The sequence below is a fragment of the Gymnoscopelus braueri genome (assembly GCF_963280865.1).
Source record: "Gymnoscopelus braueri genome assembly, chromosome: 3".
NCBI lineage: Eukaryota > Metazoa > Chordata > Actinopteri > Myctophiformes > Myctophidae > Gymnoscopelus > Gymnoscopelus braueri.
Window position 1 is genome coordinate 8,774,067 of NC_137612.1, and position 18,165 is coordinate 8,792,231.

Here is an 18,165-nt window from a genome sequence, read left to right on the forward strand (position 1 = left end):
CGAAGTGACGCGCTGTGAGCTTGTATATCTGCTATTTTTGAACAGCCAACGCAAAAATCTAAAATGACAGATGCTTTCCAGGTTTTAATGGAATTAATATGACACAATATAAGCCATAAACATTACTATCTGAAATATGGAGGGAATATGCATTATGACCATAGCCTACATTAAGCTGGGTAGCTGGATATCTAGAATTTGAGGGTCCCATGAAACGACTAGACAGAATGCCATTTGATTCCACACATATTTAAGTGTTTACAGTAAAAACGGCAAGCTAGGGAGGCACATGTCACAGATTTTAGTGGTATTAAGACCACTATAGAAATATGAAGCTGACTGACCGAATACTGTCGCTAGGCCTATATATGGCATTTTGTGTTGCTTGGCCCCCGTTATTGATTCTTGCACCTATTGATTGATTGATTGAAATTTTTATTAGGCAAAAGAATGTAAAACAACACAGTTACATTTATAATGCTTTTGACTAAAAGGTCCGGCCAAAAAAGTCCTTGCGGACTTGTTTCCGTTGGGGTCCTTGACCTATATTTTATTTGTACTTCTAATTGTCAGCAAATTATATAATTATTGACTGACACTTGAAAGTTCTCAGCACAATTAACAAAACCAGTGCAAAATAGTGCAACCAAGCAAAATTAGGTGACTGCTGGTTTATCTGAATAATCAAACATAGTGTGGGAATCCAGGTGAATGGTGCACCTAACCTGGTCCCCTGACCTAGTCATGTGACTAGGAAGTTATGGAAGTGTAATTCCTCCCAGTAGAGGGGCATTTTGACTGCTGCAGATGATGGTGTTTCCCCTCTCATGCAGCGTGAAGGAGAAGTCATGGTAGGCCAAAGCTCAACTTTGTGTAGCACAGAATAAGCATGTGTAGGGCTACCATTTTGTTTGAGAGTCCTTGAAATTTAAAAGTTTGAGAACCAATTGTGTTTGCTGTCTCTCTGCCTATCAATTAAAGCCCCCCCATCCCCCATGAAAACAAAATCATAAAAAATACAAATCTTAGTGTACAATTGCAGTTTACGTAAGTATAGAATGTTACAATTAAAGAATGATAATCATGAACATTTGTTCTATAAATCTGGAATCTGAATCAGTATTCAGTAAGTCTTAAACAGGCCAGACACAATGTAATCTGAGGCGTCTCCATCTATGAGGCCTGTTCCATTACTATGAATGAACCAGCAGGGAATATTTACTCCATTCTTCACATCATTCCTATAGTCCTTCTGCCAGCCTCTGTGGACCAATGAGTAAGAGACATATTACTGTATATCGACTCAATTGTATAAAAAACTGTACAGTACATTATTGAAACAAAGACAAACACACACTTTTACCTGTAGCAGATCTAGAAATATTCATTCAGCCTAATACCTATAGGATGAGACAGTCATGTGTACCTGGTCACATTGAGCTCCTGTCCCTTCACATACATGGTGGCATCAGGTTTCTCAGGGACCTCTCCTGGACGCAGATCTCCCACCTCAAACTCAACCCCATGGTAAAACTGACCTGGAGGACAGGACAGCCCACCATTGTCATTTATTTTGTTTTGTATTTAAAGGGAAATCATTCTGGTTCATTCTCTATTAGTCTGCACTGAAACTACATTGGCCCATTGCACAATGTAAAATAAAGTTCTAGCTGTGTGATAATCTATAATACTGCCATATTGCAACATAAATGAGGGCTGAAAAACAACTTAACTACACAAATACTGTAGGTCAAAGGCGATCAATTATTTTGACATTTCTTTTATCCTACTGTGACTTAATGGGGAGGGTAGAATAGATGTTTCAGTGTACGGTACATCTGATATTCTATCCTGTCCTAGTGCTGCCCCCTAGTGTGTGGTTCTGTACCTAGCAGGCCGTGGACAGATGGGGAGAGAAGATGGCTGTCCACGGTGTAGAAGCCCAGGTAGTCTTGGTGGTATGGGTGGCTCTTCCAGACCCGGTGTAGCAGGACCACAAACGTCACAGAATCTTTTAGATTGACCGTCAGGGTGCAGTCTTTGGTCAAGAGAAGATCCATACTGGAAAGGATCGAGGTGCCAGGGCAGAGAGAACAGAGATAGGGAGGTAATGGGGAGGGAAGGAAGAGACGAGGCAGGGGGGAGAAGGGAATGTTGATAGGTGTACATTACATTTACATTTTCCTGTGTGTTGCCCTGTGTATGTTTCTCCCCTCATTGGTGTATGTGTGCTTGAGTGGTGAGGAGTGACTGATTGAGTACCAGCTGGTGTGACTGAGTGGTGTCTGGGTGTGACTGGTAACTAGTAGGTTGAACCTCGCAGATGATTGGCTCCCTCTTCATGGACTGGAGTATAAAGCTGCCATTTCTTAACAATTCTTCCTCCTGGCCAGCCTTAATCTGCACAAGTATTTTGTCAGTGTTTGTCATCATTTTAGTTTTGCATTAACATGAGTGGCCGTTCTTCTTCTTTTGTTTTCAGCTGGTACCAGTTTTTCTTTAGGTTACATTAGGTTAGATACTTGTATTTTTGCCTCCTGTTTGGTCTAGGTAAGAATAGTGTTTTCTTTTGTTTAGGTGTTTATGTCTAAGGGCCCACCCTGAGGTAATTTACCTCAGGGTGTTGGCTGGCTATGGCTGGCTATGTTTGGGGACTGAGTAGGAGGGAGTACATTTTTGTGTTACACCTGGTGACCCCTAGGCCGGGTCGTAACAATACTCAGAAGATGCATAAAGATACTAAAAGTTTATTCAAAGGTGCTTCATAAATCTTGTGTATTCCTTCAAAGTATAGCTCTTCTGTACAATAAAAAATAAATCAGTGCCGTAGCCAATTATCTCTCTATAACAAGTCTTAGGATTAATTTATCTCTAGACTGCAATAATAATAAAAAACAGCCTCAAAACATGCAATATTAAGAAAAAGAGAGGTAGTCTACTGGCATTTGTATTCAATGTCAAAGAGCAGTGCATTCAGCTCGGTGCATATTTTGATCTGAGCGAAGGAATACAACCACTCAGTTACATAAAGTGGTAGCCTATTTAATACCTGGGCATAAATGCCAATGCAGCAACTTCTACAATTTGTGTGTTCGAAAAACGCTATGAGAATCTGTGACGCTCCGACCAGTCTGAATTTATGAATGACTAGAGAATACCTGGAGTGCGCTCCCAGTATTTCTGAACGAACCCGTCAATGTGTATTGTAAATATGTATGCTTATTGGTCTGTGGTACACGTTAGGCAAACCCCAGACATTTTAAGGAATTTGTAAAAAAAATAATAATAACCTGGACAGATCTTAAGGACCCAAAAAGAGGACATGTCTGGGTAAAAGACGGCGTTTGGTCACCCTAATTCAGCCTTAACTTTAAATATCATATTGTGTACTTGTCCTGTCATTGAGCGAGAAGGTACTCTAAAAAAGCAATAACTTACTTGGGTCCTTTGAGGGCAGTTTTATCAGACCACAGTAACTTGACACGTTTTCCATCTTGTAACACAGAGATGTCTTCAGTGGTCACCTTCAGCCTCACCTCAAGGGTCTTGTGAATGATGCCGAAACGTCCAAAGTAGCTGTTGATTTTACCATCGGGGGCAACTTTCTTATCTCCAATAGTCTGACCATTGACTAGAATTCCTAAGGAACCAAAACTGGATTCAGTCACTCACAAAACACAGATGAAAACTATTATACATACAATTAAAGAAAACCACCAACTTACCCTTTAACTCATACAAAATACAACACTGTTCAGATGTAGTGAGTATTCAAATCTACATCGATATTATGTCCAAATCTTAAGTGTAAAACTAAAATGGCTGTTAGAATAATCATCAGAAGTTGTCCACTACAGTATCTTTGGCTCTGACAATGTGAATAATAAAAAAACGAAAAGAGAATCATATTTTAATCACCTGTGGTCGTGTCTCTAACCAGGTTGAAGATGGTGCCTGGTGTGTCGTTGATATTGAAGCACAGTGCATCATCTCTCTTTGGAAGCTCTATCATGAAATGAGGATCTCCATCCACTGAAAGGATATTATCAAGGTTAGAGCTCAGTTAACATTGGATACAAGTACAGCTGCCAATACCTGAAGCTGAGCTAAATATATGTTAGCACTTGGGTATTTACCAAGATATGTGGGATCATAAGGTGGTATGCTGTATCCAATCATGCTTTTGTCCACCTGACCTGCAGCACCTGGTTATACACAAAATGGCATCCAGATTAAAAGTAGCCTAAATACATTGTAAGCGTAAACCTTTCTTATTCTGTTGGTTGGAAATGGAATGTTTTACCTAGTCTCTCTGCCTCTTGTCGTTGCTCTGTAGAAAATAAAATAGTGAAAAGATATTAGAAGATGACAACGTATGGATTCAGCAGCTTTAATAGTGCTTGTTTAATGATGGAGACGAGACCACAGTCAAGTGTCACACTTTTTTCCTTTTCATTCCATCTTCCCCAGTGGTGGAAAGTAACTAAGTACATTTACTTAAGTAGAATTTTTAGGTATTTATACTTTACTGGAGTATTTCCAATTTCCAATACTTCTACCCCACTACATCTCAAGAGGCAAATTTTGTACTTTTACTCCACTACAATTATTTGAACACTTTAGTTACTAGTTACTTTTCAGATGTACATTTTGATATTATGAAACATACATTGACCACTTTAGCCCTATTTTATAGCCGATCTACAAGCTCACAACGCGTCGCAACGCGACGCGTTGTGAGCTTGTAGGTCTGCTATTTTTAAACATTCGAGTACTTTTACTTTTGGTACTTTAAGTATATTTTGATGCCAATACTTTTGTATTTTTACTCAAGTAACATTTTGAATTCCGGACTTTCACTTGCAACAGAGTACTTCTACATTGCAGTATTGATACTTTTACTTAAGTAAAACATTTGAGTACTTTTTCCACCACTGATCTTCCCTACCCTCAGTGAGTTTGTCAGCGATGAAGGAATCACTCTCTCCATCCTCAGTCTGAGGCTTGGTGACCACCATGGAGGTCAGTGGAGTGACAAAATTGTACTGCAGGGACATCTCAAGAACCTTGGCTGTGGCGTTGCTTTTTTCCTCTGGTGTACCAGTCTTACTGGAAAAAAAACGAAAAGAAAAACAGTATTCATAATAGACGTATCTACACTGTAAGAAGTCCAGAGTCTCAACGTCCTGACAGAGCAGCTCTATACTGTAGCTAGAGATGATTCAAACAGACCTCTGCTCCAGTAGCTGTTGGATGGTCATGTAGGCCCACAGACGCTCTGTGAAGTCCCCAAAGATGTACTCCTTCTCTGGGTAGATAACGTTCCAATCTACCGGGGTCGCCTGGCCCTGCACCTGAAAGTCCTCAACAGACTATAGAGAAAGAGAAGAGCGTAAACGGCTACCGTGCACGGGTTGATTTTGACAGCACATTTTTATTTAGTTTTAGTCAATAGTCTATGGAAGATTTTAGTCGACTAAATCTACAGTTGATTTAGTCGACTAAAATGTATTTTGGCGGGCCTCAATGGCATTGTGATGGCTGATTTTACACTTGGTTGCATGCTGAAAATAGCCGATCTACAAGCTCAAAACGCGCCGCGCTGTAGATCTGCTATTTTCAGAGCGCAATACCCGAGCGCAACTTAAAATGGCTTGTCTTTTAGTTCTACTGGAATTCTTCTCCATTAGCTAACATTTTAGTCTAGTTTTTATTTGTTGACGAAATTGTCAATGTATTTAGTCTTAGTTTTAGTCATTGTAGCTTAGTTTTTTATTTCGTTTTTATTTAGTTTTCGTCAGTGAAAAAAGGTAGTCGACAAACATTTTTCGTCATAGGTTTAGTCGACGAAATCAACACTGCTACCGTGCTTTTTCATCTAAAGTAAGAGACTACAGTTACTCCTCTGTCTCACCCCCTTGGCGAACACTTCCACCATGAAGTTGTCGATGTCATTGTCACCCAGTCGTCCGGCCACCACAATCTCTGAGCCGTTGAACAGCTGAGTGAAGTGGTTGTTGGTCAGGAAATCGACGGTGTTGTCAGGGTAACGAAGGTCCACCTCTAAGAGTAGAGTACTGGCCACCTCCTCATAGAAACCCTGTGGAAAATATAATATAATAATAATAAGAAGAAAAAATAAGCTTTATTTAAATATCACTTTTCCAAACAGAGATTAAAAAGTGCATGCAAACCCAGTAAATGTATTTATACAATAGGATGAGGCTGGCTATATCAAGCCATGCAGGTCACCGCTGGTAAATTCAGCAGTCACTTAATGCAACACAAAAGCTTTGTCTAGGTGGTACCGTAGGAGCTCAACCAATATAAGGCAGTGTCAGTGACAACTATCCACATTGTGTGGATACTAGGGCCTGTCCCCGACCAAGGATTTCTCGACTCTGATTGGCCAAATGCTGCCTATAGTCGAATACATTTTTTTTTTAATCATTTTTTTTGCATGATTCGAATCTCTCAATCAAATCATGCAATTTATTTTCTCCATGATTCGACTAAGAGAACGGCAGTCGAATCAGACTTCCTCGATCGATTAGTCGACTATTCGAATAATCAAGGTATGGCCCAGCGGATACCACACAGTGGTAAAAGTAGCAGCCTAGAGAGAACTAAAATGGAACACTCTGCTGTTAAAAGGACGTTGGGAAGGCCAGTCTGTACTATGGAGTTCTTTGTCTTTACTATGGAGTTCTTTGTCTTTACTATGGAGTTCTCTGAAACCTGACTGAAATTCCTCAAACATGTTGTTATTACTACACATACAGTAAGGCTGTTAATTGTGGCAACTAGCTTATCGGACCTTAACAAGAAACAGGAGTATTAGAGGATATAAACTAGGTTACATGAGGATGAGTTGATTTATTCGAAACATGTTTAAAACAAGGGGGGGACATGGCAAATGTTTGGGAGCAGTGACTAAAATGTTACAAAGAAAATAATTCACACACTGCTAGAGGCAGCTCAAATTAATAGACAAACTTTTTGGCCAATACCCTCATCTTGGGCTCAAATGAGTCTCACCCAGATGAATGCATTGGGGTCAACAACATTTTTTACCAATGCCTTCATTTGGGTCTTGTTTGGGACCCAGTTGAGGTGTCACTGAGACTGTTGATCTATTAAATTCAGTCGGCAGCATCCAACACGGTAGTGTGTGACTTCATTTATTGCATTTAGTAGTATTTATCCAGAATTCTGCATCCGTTAATAAAACCTCTACTAATGCACAAACTTGGACACATCATCAGTGTTGTTTCCTGGAGTCACTGGGTGTTTCGGGTCTTGCAACAGACACCCTCCTCCAGGCGACCCGACCAAGGCTGATCAGACCCCGGCCTGTGTCCTAGTGACATGCTACTGCCCCCACTGTCTCTTGGGGGGGTTAGCAGCAGGTGTTGGCGACACTAGGAGGCTCTAGGCACTGTGGGTTGCCTCCGAGCCTGGCTCCTCCTTCGTCTGACCATACATGTATGTTATACGTTACCTTCTACCTGTTTAAAATGACTGACTGACTGACTGACTGACTGAACTTTAATAGCTGTGTCCTATATCATACCTATCTCATATCATAAATCCTGTATCACACCCTCCCTTACTGCACCTGGAGTTGGGCGGTCGCATCTGAGGCCTCGTAGATTCTGCGGGCCAGTCCCTTGTTTTGTTGGGCCATCACATCCAGAAAGGAGTAATCCACATCATTTCCAAATCCCAGACAGAAGAGAGACATTTTTCCATCAACAGCTCTGCGTACATTTTCTTGGATCGTTGGGAGGTCACTAACTCCTGTATGTAAATATACGGTATATGTTGTACATATACAGTATTATGTAGAATATAACGAACACAAATATTTATAGTACAATGCGGTACCTTCCATCCTATCACTGACAGGACCACAAACATTTATCAGAATACATTACAGGAGGTTAGCTCCCACACATTTGCAAAGATGGAAAAATTAACACGTAGTCAATAATATCTTACATGTATTTCCAAAAGCACACACAGATTCAGGAGTATATATATAAACACATAGTTTATACAATATTATAGCTACAAAATTACCAGAAATATTTGTTACAGGGCTCATTAAATCATGTGCCCTGTAGCACACAGTTCAATATAAATACACTAGCTAGCCTATACTCAGGGATACATGTAATGTGCCCCAACTACAGTACTGTATGTGCAGTCCTCTGCGTGCCACAACTCTGCACAGACAGAAAAAATGCAAATTAACAGCGTATATTTGCAAACATCAGCTTTGGTCTTTGGTTTAGCAAATGCTCAATGCTCTTGTATTCTTTCAAATGAATTGGCCAACCCAAGTAGACGAGACAATTTTCTATAAAAAGTATTCGTACACCCCCTAGTGGCAGGGCTACCTTTTGTTAAGCTTCAGGGCTCAGTCCTTTAATCGTATGACATTTCAAAAGTTGAGCTCACCTTCGTTTGGCATTCCATCAGTCATGAAGATAATCATGTCGAAACTCCTTTCTGGGAGGGTGTTGTCTTGCCTGTCTTTCACCAGCATGTTTACAGCAGCCAGCGCTGCTTTATTGATATCGGTATCTGGAAGGAGAACACACACATGTCAATTCTGTGCAATGATATTAAATCAAATTGATCTGGTTCTTTGCTTTCCAACATTATCCATAATCCATATAAGGAAGTGATCAAGGGCAAAGATGAGACTTATTATTTACACATTTTTGCCAAGTATTTTCCCAATAGAGGGTATGCGTGTGACATCATCATCAAACCCGGAAGTTATGCAGGAATGCCTACTGAGTGTCAAAAAAATACTTTCTGGCCTTGACAGCCCATGCATCCAAACAGAAAAGTCATATCTGATTGCATTAAACAACATTAAACAATGTTAAACTCACTTTGCATGTTGCTTTGCCACTCGATGTGCCATTCACTTTAAGCATGCGCATACCCTCTATTGTTGATTTGTGTAATCTTGTCACTGCTGACCCCTACTGGTTGGTCTTCGGACTGGATGGCATGCCTCCTCCAATACACCGATTTTGCATCAAACCCCTATTTTTATCTAGGTCTAGGACCCATAAACATGATCCTGGTGTGTTTTTTTGTGTTTTATCTGTATTTTTAGATTTGTATCCATATCATGCAGTTTGGCTTCATGCCCGGTAAAGGTACAACAGATGCAATCTTTGTCACCCGACAGATGCAAGAGAAACATAAGGAGAAGAGGAAGAGGTTGTACTATACTTTTATTGACCTGGAAAAAGCATTCGATAGGGTGCCAAGAGAGGTGGTGAGGTGGGCCCTGAGGAAGTCTGGAGTGGAGGAGGGACTGGTCAGGGTGGTCATGGCTCTTTACAGTGGAGCATGTACAGTAGTTAAAACGGGAATGGGAGACAGTGATGGGTTCGAAGTAAGGGTGGGTGTGCATCAGGGATCAGTACTCAGTCCATTACTGTTCGCTATTGTGATGGATGTGGTATCGAGGGAAGTGAGGGGTGGACTACCATGGGAGCTGCTCTATGCGGATGACCTGGTACTGATGGCTCACTCAAGGGAAGACCTAGCAAAGAGGCTAGCAGCCTGGAGGACATGCTTGGAAGTGAAAGGGATGAAGGTGAATGCGGAGAAGTCAAAGGTCATGGTTGGTGGTGCTGGCCTGGGAGTGATACCGCAGTCAGCAGCATGGCCATGTGGAGTCTGTGGGAAGGGAGTACAAGCTAACTCTCTCCAGTGTAAGGGCTGCCAAAAATGGGTCCACAGGAGATGCAGTGGAGTAAAAGGCAGCCTGCAAGTGGCCAACGAAACATTCCAGTGCAAGCGGTGCAGGGGAGAAGCCGCACAGGTAGATGCAGCCGAGCAAGAGGGGCTTGCAGTAGACGGGGAGACGTATGAGGTGGTGGACAGTTTCTGCTACCTGGGAGACATGCTTAACGCTGATGGGGGGGTGGACCTAGCGGTGACCACAAGGGTGAGAAGTGGATGGAAGAAGTTCAGGGAACTCATGCCCTTCCTAACATCCAAGGCCCCATCCCTGAAGATGAAAGGGCAAGTGTACTCAGCCTGCGTCAGAAGTGGCATGACATATGGAAGTGAGACATGGGCCATGAGGGTGGAGCATGAAGAGAAGCTGAACAGAGCAGAGATGAGGATGATCAGATGGATGTGCGGTGTATCACTGAGGGAGAGAAAGACCAGTGCAGAGCTGAGACGGAAGATGGGAGTGGAGGCCATAGTGGATGTGGTGAGGAGAGGCAGACTGCGATGGTACGGACACGTTGTAAGGAAGGAGGAGAATGATTGGGTGAAGAAAGTAATGTCGATCAACTTGGAGGGGACAAGACCCAGTGGCCGGCCTAAGAAGACCTGGCAGATGACCGTGTTAGCTGACATGAAAGCACTTGGCATCAATCACGAGATGGCCATGGACCGTTCCCGGTGGAAGAAAGCCATAGCGAGAACCCAGTCCAACCCAGCGGAGCCTGGAAAGCGGACTTTAAACAGATGATGATGATGATGATCCTCAGAGACTATGAGTCATTTGACTCATAGTCTCTTTATCTCACCTTATTTCCTGACTACAATGTAGACTACAATGTAGACCACGCAGCCTCCCCTCCCCACAAGGAAGGGCAGTGCCCCAAAGCATTATGGTCATTGTAGTAATGCAGCAGTCCAGTCAAACCCCAGTCAAACACACAGACTTCTATATTTTTCTGGCCATAGGGTGCAAATTTCAAATTTTGCTACTGTTATCTACTACAAATATTATTAACATTGAGTGACTGTAAGTTCTTCCAGGCGTGAAATGCTCCTTTAACCTGCAAGTGATGAGCTTCACCGAGAGGACGTAGGCCTACTGGAGCACATCCGGAGGAATACTCCTCATAGTGTTTTTTTCCCCCCTTTTCCCCAAACTTAATTATTCCAATTCCCTGTGCATTCTAGTCCCTCTGTCACTGCTACTCCAATCTGGGAACCCAGAACCAAATAAGAATGAAAAACAGCGCCCTCTGCTGTTTGTACTATCTTACATTGGCTCTGGGAGTATGGCGACGTAGCACACGTGCGCAAAGGAAACCGGGGTTTAGGTCCATAGATATAGAAACCTAGATACCTCATTGGCCTCTGCAGTTCATTGTAACGACTGGTCTCTCAATACAAAGCTCTTCCGGGGGCTGTTTGACTACTGACCAATCACATCACGTTAACTACTGGCCAATCACAGCGCGTCTAACTGACTAGTTGCTGCACGGCTGCCTCTTAAGAAAAGACCCACCCCACCTGCCTCTGATTGGCCTACCGAACGCCCCCTTCTGTGACGCACACGGAAGTTTCCAGCTTGCCCCCGGAAGCATAGAGGAAGCGGAAGTGCGTCCGAGATGCCGACGCTTCAGAGCCAGAGGAGGCGTCTACCTTTATATGTCTATGTTTAGGTCTGCCTTCAGCTTTCACTTCCGGTGGGTGCCACTATGTTTTCATTCCCACTAACAATATTTCTACACGGAACACTAACACCACTTCTCCCAGAGAACATGGATCGTTTTGGTTATAAGCCAACTTGTTTCTATGATGAAAGAGTAAGTTAAAATGTGAATATCTTTCCGTGGTTTTGTCTGCTCCGCGGACGCTATTGTTAAATTAGTTTGGGTTTGTTTCGAGGGGGAAAGATCGACGGACATGTGAATCCCGCCCACTACATTTGATTGGGTAAAGCGCGGCCTGCTTCCTGATCTGAAGGCACGCCCACTTGTAGCCCAGTGTGTACACGTTATGACGAGCCTTCACGACAGATTCCAACGCAGAGCAGAATCTGTTCTTGAGAGATTACTGCTACTCCTACAGTTGGTCCTAGGGAGAGCACAGACAATTATGTCTCCTCCGATCCATGTGACATCAATGCCGCTTCTTTTCACCTGACACTGAGAAGTTTCACCAGGACGATGTAACGCTCATGTAGGCATGTGCTATTCTTCCTAGTGCCACACCCCACTGAACCTCCTACCAACCTGTAGGAATCATTAGTGCAGTGTCCAAGATGTGACTTATTCTGATGCTTACATCCATCGTCACGTATCCCTCTGGCGAATGTCAGGGCTTCGGCCACGTTTTCCTTGCTGGCCTTAATAAGAGATTCTTTCCAGAATTTAACCCTATGATCAAACAGGATGATGGCAAAGTAGTCGTCCTCATGCAGGTCCTGGAGGATGGCCAGCAATGCCTCACGTGTCTGCACAGGGTAACAAGATCAGAGGTCATGCATAAACATGTATATAGAATAGCCCACATACAATACTGTAGACATTTTTCTCTAACACACTCACTGTCTCACATACTTTACACTTTCTCACCTGAATTATTTTAGTTCCAGACATGGATCCACTAATGTCAATCACAAACACCACATTCTTTGGAACTCTGGGTAAGTCAGGAGGTGCAAAGAAGTGGACAAAGTATCCATTCACAATCTGAGGGGAAAAGAAGACAAATGTACTGTACTGTATACTCAGAAAGCAGTGACGGGAGGGGAGAGCTGTAACTATACGACTATTGATAAAGTTTTTGGTCAACAGCTTTGCTGCATTAGAGTTTTCAGGACATGCTTTGCATTAGGAATGTTCATTATGTTAATTAGGAATTTTCATTTCAATCAAGAACTCTGCAACCTATAGTATATGTGATCAGAGTAAGATGGTCTCTATTTAATAGTTTGCAGAAAGATTTTAAGGTCAAACCGGTGTATTTGTTGACAAGGCAACTTTATTTATACACAGCACCTTTCATACACCAGGGCAACACAGAGTGCTTCACAGAATGAAAACAATTACAATCAAATTGCAACAGCACACTTTAAATAGAGGAGAAAACATTGAGGAGATTAAATTAAAATAGATACAATAGACAGCAGACCTGAACGTCCCCTAGGCTCGTGGTCCGTTTCACATCGTACTTGATGATGAAATCTCCATCGAGCAGAGTTCCTTCACAGTCTGGACACTTCCTCTGCTGCTCCGGTGTCGGTGAGAAGGAGATGTGTGCCTGAAAGAAGGATACAATATACATTCACTTTAGTGCAAACTTACATCTGACATGTCTAATAGAAGACAAGAGGTAGAAGCGCTGCTGGGTGTTCTTAGGTGTGTTGCCACATACAGGTGCTATTTGGATGGTTCAAGTGTGCTGCAATTTGTCGCTGGAATGAAGTATTAATTCTTAAGCGAGATTGTAATCAGCAGGTTTCCTTAAATCCAAGGCTCGCTGTAGTTTTATGTAAAAAATAAAATTTTAAAAAGTGTTAAAATTGCCTTTATTTTTCATGACAGATTTAAGATGGGGTGGACCATCGCTGAGTGGTTAGTGAGCCCGCCTAGGGAGCCAGAGGCCCTGGTTGCCCCAGGTACGATTCCAGGCCAGGCCAGCAAATGTGTCGATGAAATGAAATTTGTCCCTGAGCAAGACTCTTAACCCCTAATTGCTCACAGGCCCTCATTGGAAACAAGACCGCAAGGACTTTCATGAATGGACCTGTTAAAGGAATTATCCTTAAAGGAATTATCCTTAAACAACCTAAATGTTGAGGCCTGCTCTGGTGGTCATCAGGGTAGTTTGTCAGTAGGTTGCCCACTTACTCATTACTTTTTCTTTCTACAAAACTACAGTGTGCTTTGGATTTATGGAAGATACTGTATGCATATTTAATAGTTTCATTTTAGGGAAGACGGGTATGTTATTCAACAGGGTAGGGTAGAATTTGAGAGATTAATAAAACGAGCTGTCCGAAGAACCTTGGGACGGGTTTGACAATGTATGAGAATGTAGAGCCATGTTTAGCCCTCTACCTTTTTGTCTGTGACGGTTTTCTCCACCAGAGGGAGCAGCTCATTGGATAAGAAGGTACCATAGGCATCAACATATGCAATACCCTGTGGCTCATAGATATCTGCCACAATCTGTGCAAAGTTAGACACAAACATACACAAAGTGAGATTAGCCTTTCATTAAAGGACCACTTCACCCATTTTCAACTTATATTCATACAGTATAATTGGTCCTCACTGATGCTCAGTCATTATTAGATGGCACCAACCTGAAAGTTCCGGACAAGCTGCTTGGGTTTGACCCTGGTCAGAATCTCATACTGGCCTAGTTTCCTGTTAAGAAGCTCCTCATAGGTCAGAATGAATTTCACGTTGCTATTGGCAGCAATGTTTACTGACACAGAGAACTTCTCCATTTTTCTTCCAGAGGCCCTAGAACACAGACAAACAAAAAAATAATGAATAAAAGAATGATTGGGAATATAAAGTACCATGTGATGCGAGAGGGCGGTCTAGCCAACACCAACAATAACCTGAATTGCTGCCCTCCACACCCTCCTTTCTAGCATCAGGGTCTTGAGCTCTGCAATGTTGTTAGCTCTGCAATGTTGTTAGCTCCGCTGTAGCGCCTCAGTGCATCTATGTAGGTGGTGTGCTTCTTGCCTTTCCTGGCTGTGCCCTGGGTTGGCTCCCACAGTGTCAGTTTGCTGGCCCTCCTGCAGCCTCATCCTTCTCTCTCTGACCTCTCTCTTGTCTGTGACCCCTGTTAGGTCCCCGTAGAGGACCTAATTTCTGATGTGGTCCGTCCATGTGACACCTATAGTGCCATTCGTAGAATTCTTGTGTAGACTATCCAGGGCCCTTTCCTGTTGTTCTGTGAGGGTCCATGTCTTTGCGCATGCCCCATACAGCAGCACTGACTACTACTTTAGCTACAAACAGCCCCCTCTTGAGGTCTACTTCCATGTCTGATTTCCACACTCTCCTCATCCCATGCAGAGCATTCCAGGCAAGTGCCCTCTGGACCTTCAGGTCCTGTTCCGTTGAAGCAGTCCAGGTCCGGAGATATAAGTCCTCGACTACCTCATCCCATCGGCAGTTGCAATGGTTTTGTCCCCTGTGTTAACTGTTAATACTTTTTTTTCTTGGCATTGAGCTTGAGGCCGATCTTCCTGCACTCCCTTCCTTTCTATGCTGTATCCGAGACTAGGGCAATGTCATCTGATATAGCTATTTCACCCCTCTCCCAGTAACATGCCCTGAGACTTACTTGACCAGTCCAGCAGTCTGTCCTGATGAGACAGCTTTCTCGTACTGCTTCTTGGCTTTCTCCTTCTCTTTGACCTCTCCAACATACATCTGATTATCAATTTCCCTGAAAAGCAAATAGAGTTAGAACGCAACAGAGGTTGATCACTAATAGTTGTCATTTAAAATTCCAAAAGGCATATGAGCTTTGGAACATTGCGGTGAAAATGGTCAGGGAGATACAGAGGCAGACACGGGTACTAAACACACAATAAGAAGAGACATGGCACTGACATGCTGAAATTGGTGATGAAGGCGGTCTTGGGCAGCTCCACCTCAAAGAAGATCTCCTGTGAGGAGTTGGCCTTGTTCAGAGCAGTGGAGGTCATGACGGTGTGAGCGAAACGAGATGCTACGGTACAGTCCACTGTAACACTGTCCACCTCCACCTGAGAGAGAGAGAGAGGGAGAGAGGGATAGAGGGGGGGAAATTATTGGAGACAAAGAATATATGTCCTACCTATACAGCTCAAAAAGTGTTCGTTGACATTCGACACTGTCCACAGACACTTGTCTTGCGAAATATGAAACAGCCTTTAAGGTGCACTATAGATTTTTTTTATCACAATCTTGATAGATTCTCACTTTCACAACTAGGGAGCTAGCTGCCTCTAATTGGTGTCAAAGAAAAAGTATTAGCATTTTGTTCACATGAAAAACATTGTTATTCCACATGAGTCAAGCTTGTCTAATGACAGTTGTATTTTTCATTTCTTCATTAACAGACTGAAAAAAGGGATAATTGTTTCTTACCTCTATGTTGTTTGTACTTCTTTTCTGCAATAAAAATATGAAGAGACACTCATCATAATGTTAGTAATTTGATTTAACTGGGATTAAATACAGTATGAGTAGGCCACTATGACTAGGTCTAACTTGAGGAGTTTACAAAGTTTACAGTGCAGCAGGCATCTTCAATCACTTATTAAAGTGAGTAATGTGAATCATTTAGTACCATTAAAATAAGTATTTAGTTGTACCAAAATGTTTTCATTTCAGACTAAACAGTGAAATAACGATAACGATGATTAATAATAATGTCAAAAGTTATATTAAGTTATATATAAAATATATAAGCACTGAATTTCCAACATCATGAAGTAGTTATTCCAACAATTTCATTTGAACTATATACCTTAAGTAACCTGGTGGCATCCTGTGTCTCCTGGAATTCACATAGAAAGGTGAATTAAAATAGAGGCTACAAACCGATGCAAGTCTCTCACATACTCTATTCATGCATATACAGTAGAGGAGAGAAAGAGAAGAATATAAAAAAGGAGAAAATCTATAAAGATCTATGCAGTAAAGTAAGATGAGAGAAGTGAGAAATTATAACATATACAGTATAGTTAAGAGTTTTATATCAGTGTAAAATAAGAGCAAAAAGCTGTGATGAGATGAGGCATGTATAATATATAGTATATAGATATTGAACAGTCCAGACAGATGGCATTGATATAAATAAAATCTTATCATTTCCCATCCCTATGGTCATTAGCAATTCTGCTAATTCTTGGGCTAATTCTTTATCGATTCCCTTTTGATTCCTCGGGGGGGGGGGGGGGGGGGTAGAGCTCAAATTTCAGGTTTCACATTCACACAGAAAAAATAACAAATACAACCAAGATCACAAGATCACAACATCAGGCACGCACAAATGGTCTTGTGAGTCCTTTGACAATGACCATCAAACAGGGTTTTGATACTTCATATCATTTGCCTTTAATTGCCTTAACAAATTTGTGGGCTGAGCCAATTTCTTACAAACAATGCCATGTATCACAAACATCCAATCATCTGCCCATAGGGGGCGCCACAAAAGTAGCAGCTTTGCAGCTGTTGGCTGAACTCTTTTCCTTTTCAGCTGTAGACACATAACATCATTGTTTTACAAAGTCAGAAAAACCTGCCGGCATTGATAAAAGGAATTGATGAGCTTAGACGCATACAATGCTGATTCTCTCAGTTAACTATTAGGGCTCGTGATTCCCATCCCTACAACACATGTGGGCCATAAAAGAGGACTAAATGCAAGCATTGAGATCCCACAGTTCAAAAAGGAACCACAGGTTGACTGAATTACATTAATTGCATTTAAATTTGTTGTGCTGTTGCATTAAATACATGAAATACATTATACATTATAATAATACATAATACATTATTATTATTATTATTATTATAAATTCAACTACAAAATAGCAGAAAGAGAAGAGAAGCAGTGATGTTACCTGTATGACAGCATCATTGCGGGAGATAACCAAAGCTCCTTGGGCTTGGCTGAGAAGCCAGAGGCAGACACAGCTCCACAGCAGCACAACGCTCCTCAACCTAGACATGACTAAACACTCACTCACTTCATTGCCTAGAAGAGAGCCCCAATGTCCCTGCCCAGGAGGAGGGCTCAAAATGTGTGTGTTGTGTTGAAATATTTTCCCCAGCTATCCCGCACCCTTCTTTCATGTGTGTCACCTCACAAGAAAATATGGTGTGTGCATGCTAAAGTTTTACAGGTAAACTGTCATATTCGATGGGGTGGTGCATTTCACAAAAATTATAATTAAAACAAACAACCCCAATATTAACCAGGAAATTATCATTTAGCAAAGTAGTAAAAGACCAACCCAAAATACTGTACAGTACAATACTAGGCTACAACAGCCAGCTCACACATCAACATGGTATCAGTGTTATCTACCTTTTGACCCACTGTTTCACAAAAAGGTCGTAATATTAATGCCATAGTATGTGTGTGTGCATGCATGCCATAGCATGTGTTCTATAGTCACTTTAACTTTGTGTTTCAGGGACCATAAACCCCAAAACACAACTCAATTTCTTAAATTTTCTTATACTGTTTGGAGGGAGGGAGAAACCTCTATCTCTGGCCCCTGGTGTGACTATTGTCATGGCAGCAGAGCCCTGAGCAGGATTTGTGCCAAGTTTGTCCTCGAATGCACTTTAACATTAGTGCATCTACAAAAAGCAGTGCTGATGAGAGAGTATCAATGTCCACTGTGGGGGAGAG

General features: G+C 42.0%; 2 protein-coding genes across 4 annotated transcripts in view; one reads left to right on the plus strand and one right to left on the minus strand.

Annotated features, from left to right (window-relative positions):
• LOC308083072 (engulfment and cell motility protein 2) overlaps positions 1-18,165 on the plus strand; it is a 302,126-nt gene that overhangs the window by 184,022 nt on the left and 99,939 nt on the right. The window lies entirely within an intron of this gene.
• LOC308081772 (inter-alpha-trypsin inhibitor heavy chain H3-like) lies at positions 1,124-15,529 on the minus strand (the record flags this gene model as incomplete). The annotated part of the gene is made up of 19 exons (XM_080423396.1): positions 1,124-1,262; positions 1,427-1,538; positions 1,889-2,061; positions 3,439-3,640; positions 3,919-4,032; positions 4,137-4,205; positions 4,304-4,330; positions 4,949-5,109; positions 5,233-5,372; positions 5,915-6,100; positions 7,619-7,800; positions 8,464-8,589; positions 12,070-12,238; positions 12,360-12,476; positions 12,919-13,047; positions 13,848-13,958; positions 14,096-14,258; positions 15,097-15,201; positions 15,369-15,529. Coding segments are annotated over 19 exons (2,586 nt in total), but the record flags the coding sequence as incomplete, so codon positions are not given.